At 34.8% G+C, this 22,482-nt stretch overlaps 1 protein-coding gene across 2 annotated transcripts; it reads right to left on the bottom strand.

Moving 5' to 3' along the window:
- Positions 1-20,251: 20,251 nt before the first annotated feature.
- LOC131035145 (F-box/LRR-repeat protein 4) lies at positions 20,252-22,040 on the bottom strand. Of its 2 annotated transcripts, none has more exons than XM_059207260.1 (2): positions 21,583-22,040; positions 20,252-21,430 (listed from the first exon to the last, which is right to left on the bottom strand). In XM_059207260.1, the coding sequence occupies exons 1-2, from the start codon at positions 21,692-21,694 to the stop codon at positions 20,649-20,651; spliced, it is 894 nt and encodes a 297-aa protein (XP_059063243.1). In that variant the 5' UTR covers positions 21,695-22,040; the 3' UTR covers positions 20,252-20,648. The 2 variants fall into 2 exon arrangements, with proteins under 2 accessions (XP_059063243.1, XP_059063244.1); XM_059207261.1 differs by having other exon boundaries at positions 20,252-21,382.
- Positions 22,041-22,482: the final 442 nt, after the last annotated feature.

Here is a 22,482-nt window from a genome sequence, read left to right as displayed (position 1 = left end):
TGGGTTTGAGACATCAAATAAGATTAATGTTTTGTATATTTAATGTATTGTATATTTAATGTATTATTCTTTAGGTGATGCCCATGTTCCTGTGCAATCATTGCCTCACCAGAGGCCATCATCCCCACCTATATTGCCAACTGCAATGTCGCCAACACGCAACATGCAGATATCCTCTAGTGCACATCATATTGACCTCGGAGTTGGTAGATCCCTCTTTTGCTCTCTCTTTTGTTATGTGTTTATTTCCCTTGAAGTGTTCTTTCTTGGTGGCATTTCATAGTGGATTTTGTAGCAGGACATGTACATGACGATGCAAAGGCCACTAGTGGTGATACCATATCAACATTTCCTAGATCTTCCCATATTGCTAGTATGAGAACGTTGTCGGTCACATTTGTGGTGACTGAAGATTTGTTTCCCATAAAGATAGAGAAGGTTCTAGGTACTTTAAAATTATTATTATATATAGTCTAATTGCAATTTCCTTATTGATCACTCGTTTTGGACTCATCATCCCATGATTTGTTTGCAGGAAATGATATTTTTTTATAAAAAAACTTAATGAAATTTCATTGGAGATCTTTAGACCCACCATACATAAACGGTGGAATGAGCAAGAAAAAAAGTTAAAAGACGAACTCATAAACCGTTTGGTTGGGTTGTTCGGAAATGACACATTTGAGAAAAGAAAGGTCCTTGACCAAGATGACAAACATCTAAAGTATGTCAGGGACCAGTATAGGACACATTTAGAGAAGAACAAAAAGTACGAGCGTCCCCCCATGATTCCAGAGAGGGAGTGGAAGGACCCGATTTTGGATGCAAAGGAGAGAGTTGAAAGGAAAAAAGGAAATACACCACCAAGCAAAAGAAGGTATGTGATACTATTAAGAATTTAATTATGTATTAATTACTATTTATATTTATATAATCTAACATATTTCAAACTTTTCATAGACTGTTCGACACATCAAAGGCAACTAAGGCAAGACTAGAAAAGCACGGGCAACACAAACTCGGCTTTGGTGGTTATATGAAAGTTGTCGCACGAATTGTAAGTATCAATAAATGAAATATCGCATTGAAATAATAAATTGCAAACAATTTTGTTTAATCATTAAATAATACAAGCAAAATTCATGATATTAAGCAAAAATGTAGGGCTCTGAATTCAATAGAGTGCCCAAAGAAGATGACATGAAAATTGCCTTCCAACAAGGCTATGGAGTCATGGTTGAACGCCTAAGAGAATTGAGTGGGAAAACACAAGATTCAGATGCATCTGTCACACAAGTAAATAAGCTAAATGAAAATTATTTAAAATTGAATACTGGAGCAAAAATATTTTCGATGTTAATTTCCAACATAATGTGACTATATTTGTTTTAAATAATCAAGCAATCATAACAATGCACATGACGTTGGAATGCAACCTGGACAGGGTGGAACACAACGTGCACATGATGAAGCTCGTGGTGTGCATCCCGGTACTGGAGGTATTCATGTGCTAAACAATTTTTTTTATGTAATGATTAATACAATTAAACATTTTAAATTTAAATTGGTGTAGTAATTAATGTAACCTTTTTTGTTTTTATTTTAGAGCATGTAGACCATTGTGACCAAGTTGAGCATGATCCAGGTAGACAACATCAGGAACGTGATGGGGCCCCACCAGGTAAAAAGGACCACTGTTATTCCTTTAAACAAATTTAATTGCAATTGGTGTATTGATTAATGTAACCTTTCGTGTTTCAACTCTAGAGGATTTAGAGGGTGTTTAGGATGTTGAGGACGAGGCTAGACAAAATGATTAGGAAGATGATGCGGCCCCATCAGGTAAAGAGCACCCCTGCAATTTTCTTTTAATTCATGAAATACTTGTAACAATAATAATAAAACTTGTGAATTTAACCCATTTCTTTGTTATTGCAGTTGACCCCCCTTTGCATACGCGTCCACATCGTGAGTATAGGACTAGGCATACATTAACTAGATCACGAGCAGAGGGGCAAAAGAACTAAAGAGGGGACAAATGATGAAGACAACGATGGTCCAATTAGTCTTTACCTCCAAGCTTCAAAAAGAAAGAAAAAAAAAAATGATTGTAATCTTATTATATGTTAACAACTGGATTTTATGCGTTAATGAATTTGATTATGTGTTAATGAATGATATGTGTTAATGAATGTTGATGAATGTTACGTGCTAATGAATGTTATGTATTAATATTGAATGTTACGTAATAATGAATGAATGTTATGTTTCATTAATGGATGAAAGAATGTTAGACGTTAACGGGGAATTTAGAGTGATATTAGGGGGGGGGGGGGGGAAATTAGCTTCCACCTTCACGTGGTTGGCCCTATTAAGTAGAGAATATTAAACTATTCTTGAAACAAAGAGAAGCTCAATAAGGTAACACACTTTTCAATATTTCATTATGCTCCATTGTTATTCTTATTGATGCTAAGCATCTTGTTTGCAGTTTACATATTCAATGTTGCAGGTTGTGAACATGCTTCTACGAGACAGTTCCCCATTACAAGTGAATGCATGCCTCATTGTTTTTGTGAGTTTATTTTGTTGTAGAATAGATACAGTTCCTCTGTGCATTCCTTAACATTTGTTCATTTTGTTTTAGAATAGACACTTTGCCTCATTGGGATCCATGCCAAGCTCTGACTCTCCATTGGACATTCATTCTCGTAAAATGGAGTCTACTTGTAAGGTAAGTGCATTTTAAAATTATGTATGAAGATGAATAACAAGTGTTGGGGCAGATACTAAATCACTATTTAAAATCTATATTGCATATAATGAAAGTATAAATGCTTCCCAAGTAACCTGGTAAATGAAGATTTGGTGGGATGGAGATCATGATATATACGTTTGGTCGACCCCCCTCTCTTCTCCTTTATTACCTCAGATAGTACATTTTCTCAAGTATGTCTTCTATATTGGCAACTTTTGCTTCAACCTATGTATTTTTGTCTCATCTTTCATATGTAGGTTGCTTGCTTCGTACCCAAACCCTTCTTTGACTGATCATTCATGTTCCCTATGACAACAAACTCTTTCTTCTCACTACCAACTCAATCTAGGATTCATTTGACATCTCTCTGATCTCTTCAAACACCTATCACTCATTCTAAGCCTCATCAAAACCCAAACAACTCTATCTCAAATCAAGTTTAATGTGTTTGATAAGTTTTCTAAGGTCTGAGGTGTCAAAAGCACAAGAAGTGGGAAAAAGTTGTAAAAAGTGCAAAAATGCAACTTTGATTTTTGCAAATGTTGCATATGAGTTCTTAGCCATCGGTTGAAAAGGGAGTGGTTAAAGTTTGTAACTGTCATATGGGCCTATAAATACCTAAAGTTGGTTGAGATTGAGTAGAGAAGGTGATGCAGAGTGACCAATGGTTCTTCAATTACTCTTAGGGTTTCTTCATGATGCAGAGAATCATGGGAATCCATCCAAGTGTCTTAGGAACCAACTGATCTAATTCTTCATTTCAACATATCAATCATTCATTAGAGGCATTTCCCACATAACAACACTCCTTTAGCATGGAATCTGTTGGATCTCAAATCAACAGATTGGATATGTTCTAAGGAAATGCCAACCTCTATCTGACCAACTTGTGGAGTGAACCAATTAAGTTGCTAACTCCCTCACTTTAGGCTCTACAGGACCTAGGCGGGTATACCTACTCACTAGTTATTTCTTTTCACTAATGCTTTTTATAGCAGATTCAATGTTTCACTTTGGTTTGCTCCCTATCTTAGAATGGCATAAGGTCCCAAAATAGAGTGCTACTGATGAGTTCAAGTTTTTTGGTGTAGAAGCTATTCGATCTTTATGCTTGAAGTCTATATATTCTTACAAAATTTATGTTTCTTATTTTTGTTATCTACTAACCTTAATCTTCCCTACTGATCTCAACTTATTCCCTACTCTCTATCTACTTTATCAATCCTACTACTTGAATTAAATTGAAGTGTATTCAATATGGAAAAGTAAAGTATTATTTTGAGTAAATAATTGAGTAATGTTCAGTGCCTATCCTCTTCTATTGGGTCGCAAACTCTATGTCTTCCAGGATCCCACATATAACTCCTATGTGACAGTTTTTTAAATCCACCCTTCTGATGGATATGTCAGTTGTCTTGCTACCAAGTGTTTATAAATTGACTTCTTCCACTACAATTCGCTTAAATGAGTTTAACTTTCCTTTTGAAAGACCAATTAAGCAAGAAATATAAGGAACAATTATGTTTTACATACAATCTTTGTATGCGGGAAAAGCGGGTCGATAGAACTCAAAATGTGGAAAATGGAGCTCTATGGAGCCTTGCTCACACACCCACATGACTTCTTGGTGCAAGCTATGGAGTTATAAAGCATAACTCAGCTTCCCAAGGATGGTTCCATGGTTCTCTATCTTGCACGGTCCCTCAAACCAATATTTTTTCTCTCAGATCACTGAGCAAAATGGTTTAGGAATGACAAATGCAAGAACGAGGGATGCTTTTTGTTGATTTAATATGAGATGCATCCTAAGCTATGCATGATTCTAGAAATGCAATAAACTAACTATAAGATGACAAGGTTAGTAAACAAAACTATCCTAGCATGCTATATTAGTCTATGATTAAGCTAAATGATGAGGAACATACTCTAAACATGCATATTTAGATTAATTCCTATTGAAAAGAGAAGCTAAATGATGAGCATATAAAATATGAAAGCTTGAATGGATTTGAGTATAAGTGAGATGCTAAAGTCTTGGATGATATGAAAATGGAGGGATGAGAGCTCTATTTATAGCAAAAATAGGGCAATGGATGGCCAGGATTGAAAGAGGCAATCAAGGGTTGAGTTTGAAAGTTGGGAATCCATGTTTGCAATTGGCACCAATGAAATGGTGGCAATTGTCAATATAAGACTGGGTTGAGGGGAGAGGTAGGAAGCATTAAATGCTTGAGAAGACCTCATGGTTACCCTAGGGGTTAAGGGTTAAGGTTAGGTTAAGATTACCCATTGGATAAAGCTTTTACCCAAAGGATAAACTCTTGTGCAAAGGTTTAAGGATAACCATGGTCAAAGCAATAAATGCTTGATGAGACCCTTGGGTTAGATGGAGGTTGAGTTTATGGAAATTCTTTAACCATGTAAGAAGGTTTGAGTTAACCATTAATGGTTATGAAGACTTTGGGGACAAATTTGTAAGAGTCCTTCCAAATTTGGGGGCATTCAACAAGTTAGCTTGTTGAATGGATAAAGGCTTTAATGCCTTTGAAGACTTTACTCCAAATTTGAGAAGTGACCTCCTCAAATTTAGGGGAAAGGGATAATGGATGGGTTTTGGGTTAATTGATTAGGTTTAGAAGAATTCTAGAAGAATTAGGAATAGGATTTAGGATGCAAGTGGGAGGTGTAGGATTTTGCAAGTGGGTGAGGGAAAATAGAATTAATTAAAATAAATTGCTTTATTTCAATTTGGTTGCAATTAAATAAATTAGATTTATTTAATTTAGGATAACTATTTTAATTAAATTTGAATTTAATTAAAAAGTGGATAGGGGCTTTAATTGAATAAAATGAATTATCCTATTAAATGGTATAGTGAATTTAATTGAGTAATTTACTTAATTAAATAGAGGAATGCGGATAATATAATTAAATTGGATTTAATTTAACATATAAATGAACATAAAATATTCATTTAGGAATATGGTCATTTTTATACGTCTACAATCTTGTTTTTTCAAATTGAAAATGAAAGCAACCAATTTTCGACACAGAGAAATTTTTAAAGCAACCTTATCTATTCTAGATAATAACATAAGAGAACAGGTTACTAAAACAACATTTATCCACAACACATGTAGAGGAAATGCAGACGCTTGTATTGATTAAAATTCTGAACATGAAAATAGTCTTCTTGCTAATGATATCTTAATATTACAAAACTCCCCTCATACTTATATGAGAGCCAAACAGTTTCAAAATGAAAGGGTGTGCTCCTTTAAAAGTCATTAACTAACTAAATGTTTTTTCTGCCATAATTGAGCATAAACAAATTTAGCACCACTATTTACAACACTGCCCACCACCCGAACCACAAACAAACCACATATTCCAATTACATAAGTTGCAGAATAGTGGAAGCTCAGTTGCCCATTAGTTCTCTCCTCAGTTAACCAATTATCTTCTGCATTCATCATCCTCCGAAAAGGAGCCAAATAACTATTGATAACCCCAATCCAAAAGACCTCCCAGGATTCATCCAAAAAATTATCCTACCTCTTTCTCTCCTCTTTTTGTCTTTCAATCTCCACATCATCAGCATCAAAATCTTCTTCGAAATCTGAAAAAATAACTGAAGGGTTAAAATAAACATTCAGAACACTAGCCCATTCCTCCTCCAGTTCCATAACTACACTACCAACATCATCTATATCAACATCTCTGATGAAGCCAACAAGTCGCTCAACACACTTCTCCTTGAAAGCAAGAATGTCAACCAAAATCGTGAGCACTGCTTCATACACATATCCGTCGGACCAATGTCTATCTCTGCTAAGCACCTCCTCCACCAACCCCCTAATCACCTCTTGTCCCCCCTCCACGTCAATATCAAATAATCTCTCGCACTGCTCCTCCAAAATGTCCTCTCTAGATAAGGAGCTCAACCCAAAATAATGACCCATTGTTTGAATCTACAATGATCCTCTCCTTTCTCAAAAAATTTAACATACACCTGCCTAAAATAACCTACCTTCCCCTAGAAGTTTCCATAAATTTCAAGGATTTCTATGAATAATTCAAATCCGACTCCTTCCCAAAAAATCAAAACAACTTCGTGCCGCTAGAAAAACCATTTTAGTCCCATCCTAAATCTACTCAATATCTAGATTCTGCAAACTTCAATCGATGAGTTATACTGTCATGGCACTTTGTACCAATTCCCTCCTATTACCTGACATAATTTACTAGTTTCTTCTGAGTGCAAGATTTGTCAAGTACATCCACGTACTATGGGCAAAAACCAATCAATGAACTCTGCTGCTAAATCCAAACAACCATCATTCAATCTTGTTTTGAGGGAATTTTGAAGTACACTTGACTATCCAATCCCTTTCTTGACCACACTCTCCTCATCCCTGAATAGTATATCCCTAAAAGGTTGATCCTAATCATTACATTTATCTTTGATTTGTATCACATCTCCTTCGACCCCCTTATTAGCAAGGTTTTCGAGCTTATTTCCATTCTAAGACTAGTCTCGTGTTTAGATGCTTCAGTATTATAGAGTTTGTGTCCTCTATATCCTTTGAGATGGATCTAGTACTGATAATTTTTTTTGTTTTTCCTATTGTTTGCAGGTTACATATTCAGTGTTACATCAAGGCTTGGCAAATTAATTCACTCAAAGGGAAACAAATTTGGTATATATTGTGATGCTAGCATATAGTCCTAGGATCATTGTAGCTTCCAAATTAAAATTGATTGTCTATGACTATCTTTATGTTTCTTGCAATCATCTCCATATCATCATAATCCAATGGAGATGCACTTCTTACTTGTTACGATGATCATCATTGCCTTGATGGTGTATTCTTCATCTCGAATTCTATCTTTGTAATGATATGACTTGTATTCGAATGTATTGGCTAATGGTATGGAAGAAGTTACTTCTTCTTGATGAATCATTTATTCTCTTCACTCCTTAGTGTGATGGATATCTTCAAGGCCTTATCTTTAAGATCTTCCTTCCTTTATGCATTCCCTTAATATGATGGAGACACATGATATTTTGTCTTGGTGGTGATCATCTCTTGGGTTCAACCCTTATTTACCTTACGAAACTATCTTATTTATAAAACTCGATAGTTTCCTCACTTATTATTCTCTTACTAATATTTAGTTATATTTACTTCTAACAAAATTTACTAACTCCTAAATGCTAATGGTGTCCAAGGATTGTCACTCCTTGTCCACAAATGTACCTTACTGCTTTAGTGGGAATAGTTCAAGAATGGGGACATTACACAACTCTTGTATTTCACGTGACATTTCATTCAATGCATCAAAATCCTATAGTTGACCTGCATCCCATATATATAGGGCAGTCAACCTGCATAAAAAATTTGCTATATTTTTTTTAAAAAATGTTGAGGAATGTCGGAATTCCGACGAACACCACAAGACAACCGACAAGGTTTTCGTACCTGTGATGTTCTTGTCCTACGTCTCATCGTCACACACACGTCGGAATTTCAACGTATCCTTGTTGAAAAAAAAGGAGTGTGTCCTACGTCTCATCATCGTGCACACGTCGGAATTCCAATGTCTCCTCGTCAAAAAAAGAGGAGCGTTTCCTACCTCTCGTTGTCGCACACGTTGGAATTCCAACGTCTCCTTGTCAAAAAAAGAGGAGTGTGTCCTACGTCTCATTGTCGCACACACGTCAGAATTCCAACGACTCCTCGTCAAAAAAACATGCCACTGCTCTATAGAAATTTCTGACGTGGAGAAGTCGTATTTCCGACATGCAGCCCATCGTCGGAATGTCCGACGAAAAAATAGCAATGGGGATTTTCTCCCGATTTCGTCGAAATTCTGACATTTTGTTGTTTGAACTCCGATGAACGCTCATCAAAAAACGGCCCCAAATGTACTAGTGTTTCTAAATCAATAATATGATAATGGATATTATAACTATTATAATAATTAAAAATACATAAGCTTTCCATTTATGTTATCAAACTAATAAATTCCTTTAAATTTTTCTTATTAATTGTAGTTGGAAGGCTTTCAATGAAAGGAGAAACTTAAAAAAAATCAAACATTGTGAATCTTAATTATAAGAGACTTCCCAATTTGTTTGCCTATTGTTGATAACAAAAAAAGCTTTCTAAAATTCCATTGATTTTTTTTCTTTTAACTAAAAAATTTCAAATACTTTTCTCTTTCTATTTAATTATACATATAAAAAAATCTTTCTAAAATATTTTAGAAACTTTCAAGTGTTCTAAACTTAAAAAAATAACTTCTACATCTTTCAAAGTTTCAAAAAAGAATTTCTAATAAATAATAATATCAATTGTGATATTAATATGAACTCATAGCATTAATCTTTCACTATAAACTAGTTACATACTTACAACACTTCCTCATCCTTCATATCACTAGCACCTACTCTTCATGCCTCTCTTTAATGGTTATAACAATCTTTGATTTGCAACCTTGAACTTATTCTATATATGTGCCTTTGTTGTTGCCATATTCTTCATTTTTTTTAACCTACCAATACCAATGCCATTCTTCTTAAATACCAATATTTAGGTGAGTAGTCAATAGTTGGTTGCATCAAGTTACAACCAATTTGATTAGTTTCGTCAACCAACTTGATAACCACTTTGTTAAACACCAACTTCCAAACTTAACATCACATGACACACAAAATGTGTTTGAGCATTGATGATACCACAAACTAGAGCTTACAACAATATAATTACAAACAACAAACTCCAACTATGATAACAACCTAATAACTTCCCAATAGTTATAACCGATTCCAAACTGATAACTGCTCATATGGTTACAACCAATTCCAAACCAATCTATGTAAGTCATTAAAACACTACAGAGGAAATTTGATGAATTTGCAGTCATATACAACGATACACATGTAAATGCATCAAGGTCACATTCACATCTAAGTCACATTTTTGTTTCAGATCGGACATTGCAATCTCAGGACAAGTCCTCACAAGTAAGATGACTTTCATATTGTGTTTCCAATAACCTAGGGTTTCCCATAACTTCTGCAAATTTCAATAACAAATTCATTGAAGTTTAAACATGACATCTTGATGACAATTTCAAGTGGTGCTAACAAGTTATTGTAATTAAAAAGATTAAATTATTATCCGACCATTCTAACTTCATCAATAGACGAAGAGTCTATTGCAATGTACCTATTACATTAGATAATACACTTCCCAAAAGATTTAGTGAATATTAGTGAAATTTATGTATAATTTAAAAAGATTAAACTAACACCCAAGCATTCTAACTTGACCACTAAACCAAAGACTTGTTGTTACATATATTGTTTTAGATAATAGATTAAAAAAAAACATCTAATTCATGAATCTCGTAGAATTTATATCTAATTTAAAAAAGATTAAATTCATAATCATCCATTCTAACTTCACCACCACCCTAAAAATCCATCACCATATCTATTATTTAAAATATATATATATATATATATATATATATATATATATATATATATATATATATATATATTCTAACTTCATCATCAAAATAAAAGCACATTGCCACATCTACTATTTTAGATAATACACTTCACAGAAAAAAACATCTAATTCATCAATGATAATAGAATAGATTAAATTGATAATTCAACATTCTTAACTTAAGCATATTATCTATTTCTGGCTAATACACTGAAGATAAGACAGAACATAACTTTTAGCACGTTATCGGAATATTACTTATACTACTGCATGAGGATATTGGTAAAGTGATAGTGAAACAGAAGGCTGGGCGGCGGGGCAAACGTCTGATTGTGGTTTAAGCCACCAATTTCCTCTTAAAAATCTCACTCTCTGTTATTTTTTGAGAGGAGGTCTCTTGTCAAATAAGTGTAAGTCTCTGATCATCCTACTTGAATGCAGATACTACAATACATGTTCGTGTTTCATTTTTTTTAAGTGACAGCAGTAGATATTCTCCTCAGAAACTACCTTAACATTACTAGTATGATATTCCTGTTTTTGGTATTATAGAATTCTTGTTATTGCAGGTAAAGAAGAGATGGCGAAGAGCAGAGTAAGATTGGCAGTTTATAACTTATTAGTGTTGATGGCAGTTATGATGAAGGTGAAGGGAGATCCAAACTTCTGGTGCAACTGCACTGACTACAATTTTGGTGGAAGTACACTGGACTACTCTGAGAACTGTGATGCTCAGTGCCGGCCAACCTTGGCTGCCATGGACACAGAAACTTCTGGTGTGGGAGTAGATAAGATTACTTTGCATCTGTTAACTGCACTGCTCGGGGCTTGTACTGAACAGAACCTCACCTCAAGTCTTCATAGCAATTCATGACTGGTGTTAGGTTTATGATTCAATGAGAGGTCACAAGTTCAAATCTTATAAAAATAGGGTATGTACATTTCATATTTGAAATACAATTAGATGTCTCCTGCATACTGAAGTTTGGAGAGCTATATATATTGTAAGCCATCTGTAAACGTGAATTATAAAACAGAATTTAATTTTGAAATATAAAATTTTGTCGTTTATGATATTGCATGAATTTGATAATTTATTGTTTTGGTAAGAAGTTGATTTGTATTAATTTTCTGTGGGGAAATGACTTCATAAATCAATACAAATTCATTGTAATGTTATCTATATGTAACTTTTCTATAATAATATTTCCTGTGCCTTCATTTTTAGCCCTGGAGTTCACATCTCACTGTTTAATATTGATTAGAATTAATTATGGATGAATAGAAAAATCTACGCTTTCCCGAATTTATAGAGGCTGAGCAATTTCTCTCTTTCCGGACACGAGAGTGTTGGGGAGTTTCTGATCTTTGCCTCCAGCAAAGACGATCAACCTCTTCCTCCTCCTAGTGGCTTTGTTTGTGCTTAGGAGTAGTGTATGTTTAAATTATATATCAAGAATTTTAATCATTATATAGTCACAGCTATGTGAGTTGATTTGTTGCAAAACAACAATTATGAGATTGGGTTATAATATGAGTTTTTTAAACTCAAGACAGTATACAGTCAAGTTATATAACATTATTTTCATTTTATTTCTAATTTTAAAGAAATTAGCAGGGTGTAACTATCTTTAAATCCAGATAGATCTATCTGCTTTTTTGGGGGTAATGTTGTTGGGCTAACGTCGGTTATGGATTCAATACGGGAGCTGGATTGAACTGCCTAATGGATTAAGCAATTTTGCAAATATTTAGGCTAATTAGATGTTTTGAAGGGATAAAGTGATAAATGTCTAGTTGATTTGTTCTTAGGGACAGATGATTAACCGTTTCTCGGACCACTTCTCTTGGTTTTTGAGTGTAGAGGGACACTGACAGGAGTCTTGGCCTTTTGAGTGGAACATCTGTTCTCTAGAATAGGTACTCTTTCTTACTTCAGGCAGGATCCGCTTTCCCCTGACATAATCACTTTCAACTTGAGCCATAGCAGCTTCTGCCAGGATTCTATTTCCCCATCTGAGGGCTGGGCGTAAGGAACTTTGACTACTTAGGTGGTACATGTGGACCTCTTTAAGCTGCCCATCTCCATTCCCCGAGAAGTGTTTAATCACATAAAATGTAACCCTGTTTGATGGATGCCAGTATCATGTTTGATCTTGAAATCCCATGCAAACTCTGTTCCCACACAACCGCATCACCTCTGCTAGTCACTTTGTAATGGCTTCTCTGTCACTAACAAATTAACAACAGTAGAATCCATACCAGAGTTCTGTTGCATTCTAATGTTCTTGATTTTTGAAGGTGGGTAGCAGAATTTTACGTGCCTGGATTCAACTGTTCAGTTTGAATCAGAAGATGTGGAGTACAGAGGAGGAGGTAATTGTTTCTTGTACTTCCCCTTTTTTCACATGCCTGACTATGCTTCCACATTTCGCATACATGTCTACCAGAGCATTTCCATTATATTTCTTTAGTTCCTTTTCCTTGGCAGCTCCTTTTCTGGATTTCTTCATTTGTAATTCAGCTTTATTCAATAAGAAAAAACAGCATCCGACAAAATTCCTCTATCCTTATATCCTTTGATGAATGTCCGTACTACAGCTCCAACTTTGACAGATACTAGGAAAATGCTGATAAAACCTATGGAACTAAATTTGATGGATGTCCGTACTACAGCTCCAACTTTGACAGATACTAGGAAAATGCTGATAAAACCTATGGAACTAAAATTTGATGGATGTCCATACTAGAGTTCCAATTTTGACAGGGACTAGGAAAATGCTGATAAAACCTATGGAACTAAAATTTGATGGATGTCCATACTAGAGTTCCAATTTTGACAGGTACTAGGAAAATGCTGATAAAGCCTATGGAATTAAGATAGCCTATGGAATTAAGATTGATAGATACTAGGAAAATGCTGATAAAGCCTATGGAATTAAGATTGATAGATACTAGGAAAATGCTGATAAAACCTATGGAACTAAAATTTGATGGATGTCCATACTAGAGTTCCAATTTTGACAGGTACTAGGAAAATGCTGATAAAGCCTATGGAATTAAGATTGATTGTGATCACATTGCAACTTGCGTGTTCCATGAGATCACATTTCTATCAGTTAGTTTGCCATGGCTTCCAACATTTGAAGACTTTCTGTCTGGCTGGCTACAACAACAACAATTTATTCTTCTTTGATGGATGTCCATACCCTGTTCCATAGACACCATTTTGGCGCAGGCAGGGAGTATGTTAGGAAACGTACAGAAATGAGTAGTGGATGGCAATGGCATCTTATGATTGCAAATGGAGTGTGGAAAATGTGCAGTGCTGTTCAATCTACGTCTAACACAGAATAACATTTCTAGTGGTAAGCTAAGGAGTACTTTCCCTTTCACCTAACCTATTTCCTCATTCGATAAGACAATTACAAATCTAACTTATTTCAACGAATTCATTCTGTACCTATGCCTATATTCAATGAAGCATTCCTTGAGACAAATTTATTTTAGGTACTTAATCAAACAACTTATATGCCTCTCCCGTACTAACATATTTACAGACATTTCTGCCTGCATAGCTGCAATAGTAAGTATTCCGTTATAAAAATCTCCCCATTCGTTGTGCTTTGATCGATGCCCATGTCCTGTTCCAGAGGAGCCCACTTCAGCACAAGCAGAGAGGTGTTGGGTTAGGTTGTTGATTCTATTTGCTTGAAAATTTCTAAAACCTTTTTAACAAATCCATTTATGCATTATCTTGCGATCATGGCATTCCAAAAGACCACAATTCTTTCATACATTCAGTCCAACAGGTTGCTACATTATCTATGTTTCTGCATTTTGCATACATTTATGCATGGGCGTTCCAATTATAATATCTGAGAAAAAATATCTTTATAATATGCTTTGATGTATGGCCCCACCCTGTTCCCTTTGAGGCATTTTGTCAAACAATTCACGCGCCTTTCGTATGCTTCCACATTTTTCATACATATCTGCCATAGCGTTTCCAACTATAATATCTGACAAAAATCCCCCGTTTTGGCACAGGCAGGGAAGACGCTGGCAAAGGTTGCATTTTCTTGAAAGTTTCTATAGCCTTTTCAACAAATCCATTTTGTTCAAATCCTACAAACAGGGCATTCCATGAGAACACATTTCATTTAGGTATTCTATCAGACAATTCATGTGCTTTGTCTATGTTTCAAAATTTTGGATGTCTTGCCATCCTGACATTCCATGAGATGACATCTCTTTGAGGCATATCACGTCAAACCATTATCATCATACCATATTATTACTCCTCACCTTACAAAATACACATTTAGAATATCATATAATTTAAATAAATTCTTTTGTTATATTAAAATAACTATCCTTCTTATAAAATTTAATGTTTACATTTATTTATATATTTTCAAATTAATTTGTAATGTCTCGTATTAAGTTTAGGCCTGTTATAACAACAACTAATTTATTTCAATATACTTATGACTTGAACTAAATTGATTAGGAGACAACTCTATTTTTAGCTCTTTCCTTAACATAAATCAAATCTGTTATATTCCATAATTTTAAATAGTTTATCAATTATTCATGAATAAATTGTCAATCCATCATACTAGGCAATTAATTCTATTATTAGATAATTAATTGTATCATCCATAATTCTTGATGCAAAGTTCAATCTTAGATACCAAACTCAATAGGCTCCCTCAAAGTTTACAGATTCAAGTCCTTACCCTATCTTGGGATTGTGCCCTCAAGGTTTATGGGACGTTGATCCCTACCCTATCTTGGGAATCAGCCTATTGGCTGGATTTAGTTTGCCTCTCTAAGAAACAACTCAATCCCATCTTCTTAAATACTGATAGTAATAACATGATTCAAACTATAAGTATACTAGCTTCTCATGTATTATGAATATATTTGAAATTAAGTATTGTTGTCATACATATTGTAGTCTATATTAATATTACTACTAAATTTTGCATAACAACATTATCAAACTTCATCTATTAAGCATACATTATCAACACATCTCCATGCCTACCACCAAGAACAAAGATGCTATTGCCTGTAACTTAATAATAGATCTAATCTGATCCAATCCATGTAACTTAATAATAGTTATAATCTTATCCAATCCATGGTGATGTTGGATGCTTTGATTCCTTTCCTTTATATCTCTCAATGTGAGGGAGAGGTCACACATTTTCATCATGCATGCCCTTTGGCAAGTATTTCTACCCTTTGAAAGGGACATAACCATTCATAATCACTGCACTTCTTATTTAGATCAGATGTGCACTTTCTGATTTCCAAATTATCCCCCTCTCAAATGAAATTCTCTTCTCCCTTTCATACCTCATTGTTGAGGGAGTCACAACTTTTCTTTCCATGTTTTTTGACCATTCATTAACTTAATTAAATTTCAATTAATTATATTATTCTTTTATATTTTAATTTAATTTTCAATATTTAAATTTTATTATTATTATTTATTATTAATTTCTATTTCAAAATGGTGACATTACATAATTAAAAATTGTTGGAACTTATAAATTCTTGAAGACATTAAGTTTCCACAATCCATTAGATTTGAAGCTCTTTGAATCATCGCTACCAATCCGCCTCCTCCCACCCACAACTTAATTGGAGGGGGGGGGGCTCCTAAACTAATTCTAGTTGCTAGAATAAGCAATTAAGATTTCGCATTAGCTGGAATCCCCCACGCAGGATCTGGTAAGAAGATTAGCTGGTTGCCTTCCTACAAGATTTCCAGTTGAACAACCTTCCGGAGGGGCCCTACTATTCTATGGAAGGATCACTTTTTGGATTAGATTGTGGGATAGTTTTGCATCAACAATTGGGATGATCTATCATAAGGATGATTGAGTGACCAAAGATCAAAATAGCACTCATTAATTTTTGTTCTCCTAAAACTAAAACATGATGATGACAAATCATAGACAATGATCTGAAACATGAATGCAAAAACTACCACAATCTAATTCAAAAATTACTCTTCCTCATTATAAACACTTAATCACACAAATTCAATTAAAATGCCATTACACATTGAGTGTCATTGCTAGCCTAGCACACGTACGTTACAGAGTTACAGAATTTTTTATACCAATCTTCCTCCCAGAAATTCGTTTTTCTCTCTAGTCAGAAGCGATGTGCGTAACCCTATCGTCAGAATTATTGCATTTTGTGATTAAAATGTTACGCTTATGCTTGTAAGGCAGATTTATGGAAAAACCCTAGCTTAGGGTTACTGATTTGGATTCATGTGGAAGATAATATTTTTGACACCGATAAAACTCTTTTGCTTAAGGAATAACAACAGTCAGAACTGTCAAAGTCTGAAGATCAGGCCGCTTGCAAATTCCAAATTCGGCTGTGCGTCCTTTTAAACTGCCATTGCACTAATGTAATTTTAATGAAACATAATTTCAGAGCACATCGTGTTATATTTTCTCAGCTTGTTACGACGCATTTAGGTTTCTGGAAACAACTGTGAATACAATAGTTTAAAATGGTACCTCCTTCCCTTCGCCAAACTTCAATGAGTTAGAAGATATCTATATATTTTAATTTTTAACCCGTCTCCCATATGAATTGACTCCCTGCAGATAAATTTAAAAATCGAAGGCGAATAGGCTGAAACCATGTGTTCCAGCAGTTGTAACCTAAGTTTTTCACTGGGTACTCGAACAGCCAAATACTCAGTGAAAAAACAACAATTTTTCAAAGTATAAACATCGGTTTGAGTGTTCAATTTTTCAATTTCTGATTCTTTTGGCTTTTCATGGGGATGGCTGGCTGCCCCTGGGATGGCCAGGCCATTTGGACATCCTCCAACCCTGCTGGGGACTGCCAGCCATCCCCTACTGTCTTCTGCATTTTTTTCGCATTTTCAGGATATCCCTTATATTTTTTATGATGGGGGACAGCCTGGAAATATTTTCTATCCATCCAATGAAATTGAAATATCTTGAAGATGGAAACAGCTTGTAAAGACCAGGGATACGTCTCTGTGTTACACTGATCTAAATAAAAAAAGGGGGGGGGAGGGGGTAATGATTGAGTTGTCCCTTAATAACTCATAATAATTATGGCACCTGTTTTCAAGCCTGAGTATGTTTAAAATTTTTGCACAGATCCATTGCAGTATGATATAGCCAATCAGTGAGAGATATGTTTTTCAAGAAGTACTAATCATTTTTGCTCAATATGAATCTTTATGTTAAACAAATTGAATTTCAAGGATCTTGCATGATCCATGGTCCTTTGTCATGCCCATCCACTTAAATTTAGTTGGTCAGATTGGCTCGGTGTTCAAAATTCTCACTCCCCCACACATATATTCATAAAATGAGGCTACAATAATAAGCATGACAAGTTCTACTCCCATTTATTTCCTAAGTGAGACATGCTTTGGTAAATCGTATACAGTAGCCAGCTCCTGTACACCAATCCATCTCTTATAGAACCCGATTACTCATATTGAAACAATAATCAACTTATAGTGTTGATCGGCAGATAGAGACAGATCTAAATAAACTTGACAATCCATTGAATTTGAACTTTAAGAAATAGGTCCTTAACACATTTTGGTTTAAGCGAGTTACAGATATTTTGTCAGGACTCTACCAAGCCCATTTTATTTACAAAGATAGTTCAGGATGGAGCCTGGTGGTCATGACCGTGGTTGGTTTCGAAATTGCACTTCACCTTTTACCCTTTTTAGTGAAATTACTTCACTCCCTAACATAGTGAGATTGATTGCGCTTTTTTGATAGAGTGAGTCGAAGAATCTTGAAAAGGACGATTGTAAGAGAGAAAGATGAAAAAAGTGGATCTGACCATTTAACAGTAAATGGGTGTTTCTCTAGTTTGTTTCGTATCTAAAATAATTAATGCTTATAGATATTTAATTTTCACAGAAGCATTGATCTAATTCAAGCTGGAAAGTTGAAGGAAACAGATAAAGTTTATAGCTTGCGAATGAATTAATTAATCTAAATATAATTGGTAATCTGACTGAACTATATGAAACATTCAAATAGCTATAGAAAGAAAAATGCAAACTATAAAAAATGGAAATGATGAGAATACGTTGGAAAGGAAATGCTTTCTAATAGCTTCCCTTGTTTTTAGGGCACTTTTTAGTTGCATTGATTAATATAGTAATTACAAAAGTGAAAGCACCTGGCTTACTCCATTCTGATCTGTTCTAATTTCGGACTGAATCACCCTGAGAAATCGTCAAGTATACCTTAATGGTAGAACTCCTGTAACATTGAAGAAGTCTGCCATCTTAAACTATAAAATCCACACATATTGTGTTTATATTTGCAAGGCGTTCAATCTAGAATTCTAGAGCTAAAGTTTTCTGTTGGTTGCCTGATTGATATGTAGGTTACTGGCAGATTACATTGAGCGGCCCATCAAGGTTTGCCAGATTGTTTTGTATATATAAACTTCTTAACGTAAAAGATTTCAGAAGTTTCAAGGCCTTTTTCTGACGATGCCCTCCTCAAGATTATATTCATGCAATCTAAAATAAATTAACTACTTTTTCTAGATCAATGCCTGGGGGAATAAGAAATTCTAAGGTGGTCGTAGATAGTCCTACCAATCACAAGCTCACCTTAAATTGCAAGAAGCTGACTCCTGTGATCAGCAGACTCGTTAAATCTTTCCCTCAATTCTTGTTATGCACAAATCAACATTATAGAAAAAAGTTAATCCTGTGGCTATGATTACCCAGGTTCCAAAAATAGTGGGTGTATTCCACACGCTATGTCAATGTTTCATGTTAATGTGGCTTGATGCTTGTGGCAGCGGCAATGGCAGTATTAGAAGTTGGCTGGCTCATCGGCTGAGAGAGAAGACTATAAAAGATTATGCTACGATGAATACTGTACAAGATAATCAAGAAACAGAACCAGAGTTAATGAGATGCCAATAGTTTGTACATTGGATAGTTGTTGCATTTACCAGGATTGGAGAATTACCAATTGATTGTCTCGTTTGTTTTCTGATTTTGATTAATTTCACTGCAGATGGGGGCTTCTTTAGCAATTTTTTAAAGCTGGCAGTCTCATGAATATAGTAGAACAGTTCAGTTTAAAAGTTTTAAGTCCAAATTTTAGAGAAGTTGGTGGAATAAACTGTAAATACAAAGATAAAAATAAATATATAAATATCACTTTTCCTCAATTTTTGTTTTCTGATGGGTATCTAAAGCTCAGACAATTGATAAGTTGCCAGAAAGAACTCCTGAGTTGGTTAAAAATTTCTAGCTGTGCTCCAATTTCACACTCTCAAATCTGCAATCCTAAAAAATAGAGACTACTATTATTCGGGAAAAAATTCCAGTTAATCCTGTAGCATATATATATTTTTTTCTTTATAACTCCTGCTTCTTAAAAATAGTTCTTGAAACCCCCCATGGGACACAAGTAAGTAGTCCTACTTGCCTGGTGTTCCAACTTCCACGCTCCACTTGGTTCCCCCACCTGATCATTCCGACATTATTTATTATAGTCCTTTGCTCATGTTTCATGAGTTTGCGAGTACTGTGCTACTAATTGAACCTGCTCAGAATTTTATGCTGTTTGAAATTAAAGTGCAGTTTTTTTGGTTTTTTTTTCTAAGCAAATTGCTATCTAGGGGTAATTACCTTTCATTATTTCAGAAAAGATTACATATTTCAAACACACAGAGAAAAACAGGGTCCTAATGGCCCCTATGACCTCCTGTGATCTCTCAATCTGCTCAGATGGGAACGGGCTCCCATTTACAGACATCGTGTATTTATGGGTCTCCAGATGTTCCTGTTAATGCCATCTGAAGTGCAGTTATTTAAATGTCATCTGTTCCATATTCTTCATTGATACTCTCTTCCAAGATTCATAAGTTAAAAATCTAAAAACAAGTAAGAGTCCAAAGCATCTAAACAGAAACAAGTAAGATTCCTCTTGTTTTTTGTGTTTTTTTCATTCCATCTAAGAATATATACCCATAATTTAAAGGAAATGTACAATAAACACATAATGTACAATAATTTCTACAGCCTTGTTGTGTTCAAAACACATAAAAGATTTACAATAAATATAACAAGTCAAATTTCTTACAACTTCTAAACATCTTATAAATAGGTTTTGATGCACTGGCATTCAGTAGCTGGAGACAAGATGGCAAGTTTGAATCATAGGATTCCACAACAGTTTTAAACAATTTAATAGCATATGTTGGATAAGCTATAAGCAATTTTCCTGCAAATCAACAGAACCAATTTTCTGGGAACTGAACCCTTGAAACCCTTCTCAATTAAGGGCATTATTACCAATTTATAACCATTCTATTTGACAACGACCATCAATTCTCTCAATTACACTGGCAGGAATCCAATGTTTGAGATCTCTATCTAATCCAAGATAACCTAAGTTGGGGCATCCAAGTACTATTTGTTCAATATCTTCGCTGTGGACATTGCTACAACAAGCTAAAACCATCGCCTCCAAAGAAATGTGTTGTGAAAATGCACAAACTCCATCTCCTGTGACAGATTCACAACCAGAGACCTTGATTTCTTTCAAATTTGAACAGTGCCTGGCAATAACAAGCAATGATACATCTGATATATTAATCAACAATGAAAAATTTATTTTTTCTAGGGTTTGTATAGCTCCAAGCTCCATTCCTCCAGAATCAGTCACTTCTTGCCCACATCCTTCCAAATTCAGCTCTTGTAAACAGGACAAATGTTTCAGAAGACTAACACCCCTATCTGTAATTCGATCACAATAAGACAGGTCAAGCCTTTTCAATGTTGTGGCAGTTGACCCTAATGCCAATGACGCCAATCCCCTGTCAGTGACCAATTTGCATCCATTCAATAAAAGAACTTCCAAGCAATTACTGGCCCCAATTGCTTCCAATGCTTGATCTGTTATCCTGTTGCAGAATCCTAAGTCTAAATGCTTTATTTTAGGACATGATTTCATGAGAGATGTGACACCCACATTGCCTAAGCCCTTTCTCCTTTTCAAGCACACAATTCTCAAGTCCCTACAGCCATTAGCTATTGAACAGAGTCCTACATCAGAAGGTGCGTCTAACGGGAGAAATTCTGGAAATGCACCACCATTATAATAACTCATAGTTTTAAATATATCAAAATTCAAGTTCAAGTTTTGAAGAGCAGGGCAAATCTCAGCTATTAATTCCAAATCAAAATCACAAATTTCTCCCTCTGCTTGAAGAGAGAGCAAGTTTTTGTACCTTGGCAAAAAGGAATACAAGAGGTGAGAGTCCAACACTTTGAGGGATTCCCTGGTAGAGGCTTCAAGTCTTCTCCATTGACTGCAGACCTTGGCGCAGGATTTCCTATCATTCCTGTTGATTACCCGTTTCAGTATTAACCCCATCTCGTCATAGCTCAGATTCTCCATCCCGCCTGCAAACCAGCGAAGTGCAACAGTATTCTTAAAACCCAAATTTTTCTGGTTAATGCCCAGATTACAATTTACAGGTGACCACCATGTTGACGAACCATATTAACTTCCGAGAAATCTTAATCTCTATTTAAGAAACACGCTGTTTGTCCTGACTTGTAATACAAGTGGGGATCATAGGTATCCCAGATAATTAAAACACATATGAGCACGCGCGTTCCACAGTGAATAATGGGGAGAGCGAAAGCATACTAAATGCCATATCATCACTTCCATTAGTGGCCAGTACTTACGTCATTGTAATACAATTATTGGATGCGTCTATTCGTTTTTAAAACGACAGTAGGGATTGACTAACACGTGTGACAGTAGGGATTGACTAACACGTGTGTTAGTCACCGTTTTACACCGTCAATTTTGCAATAAACGACTGCGATTGCCTAACACATCGGTTTTGAAATCAGAATAGCTTTGGTTCAATTATTTATTCTGAATTTAAACTAATAATTATAATAATAAATTTAATTTTTAATTATTATTTTAAAATTAAGTATTTTAATTATATTTGTGATATATTATAAAATATTTTTAATAATTATAATATAATATAAAGACTAGTAGAAATAAATATTTTTTTTATTAAATTCAAATAAAAATAATTGTTATGATAAGGTAAAATATTCTTTTCTATAATTTACAATGTTTAAGTGAAGTTATGTTTAATCAT

The sequence above is a fragment of the Cryptomeria japonica genome, chromosome 6 (genome assembly GCF_030272615.1).
Source record: "Cryptomeria japonica chromosome 6, Sugi_1.0, whole genome shotgun sequence".
NCBI lineage: Eukaryota > Viridiplantae > Streptophyta > Pinopsida > Cupressales > Cupressaceae > Cryptomeria > Cryptomeria japonica.
Note: the sequence above shows the minus strand (reverse complement) of the source record. Positions and strands in the feature narration are given on the sequence as shown.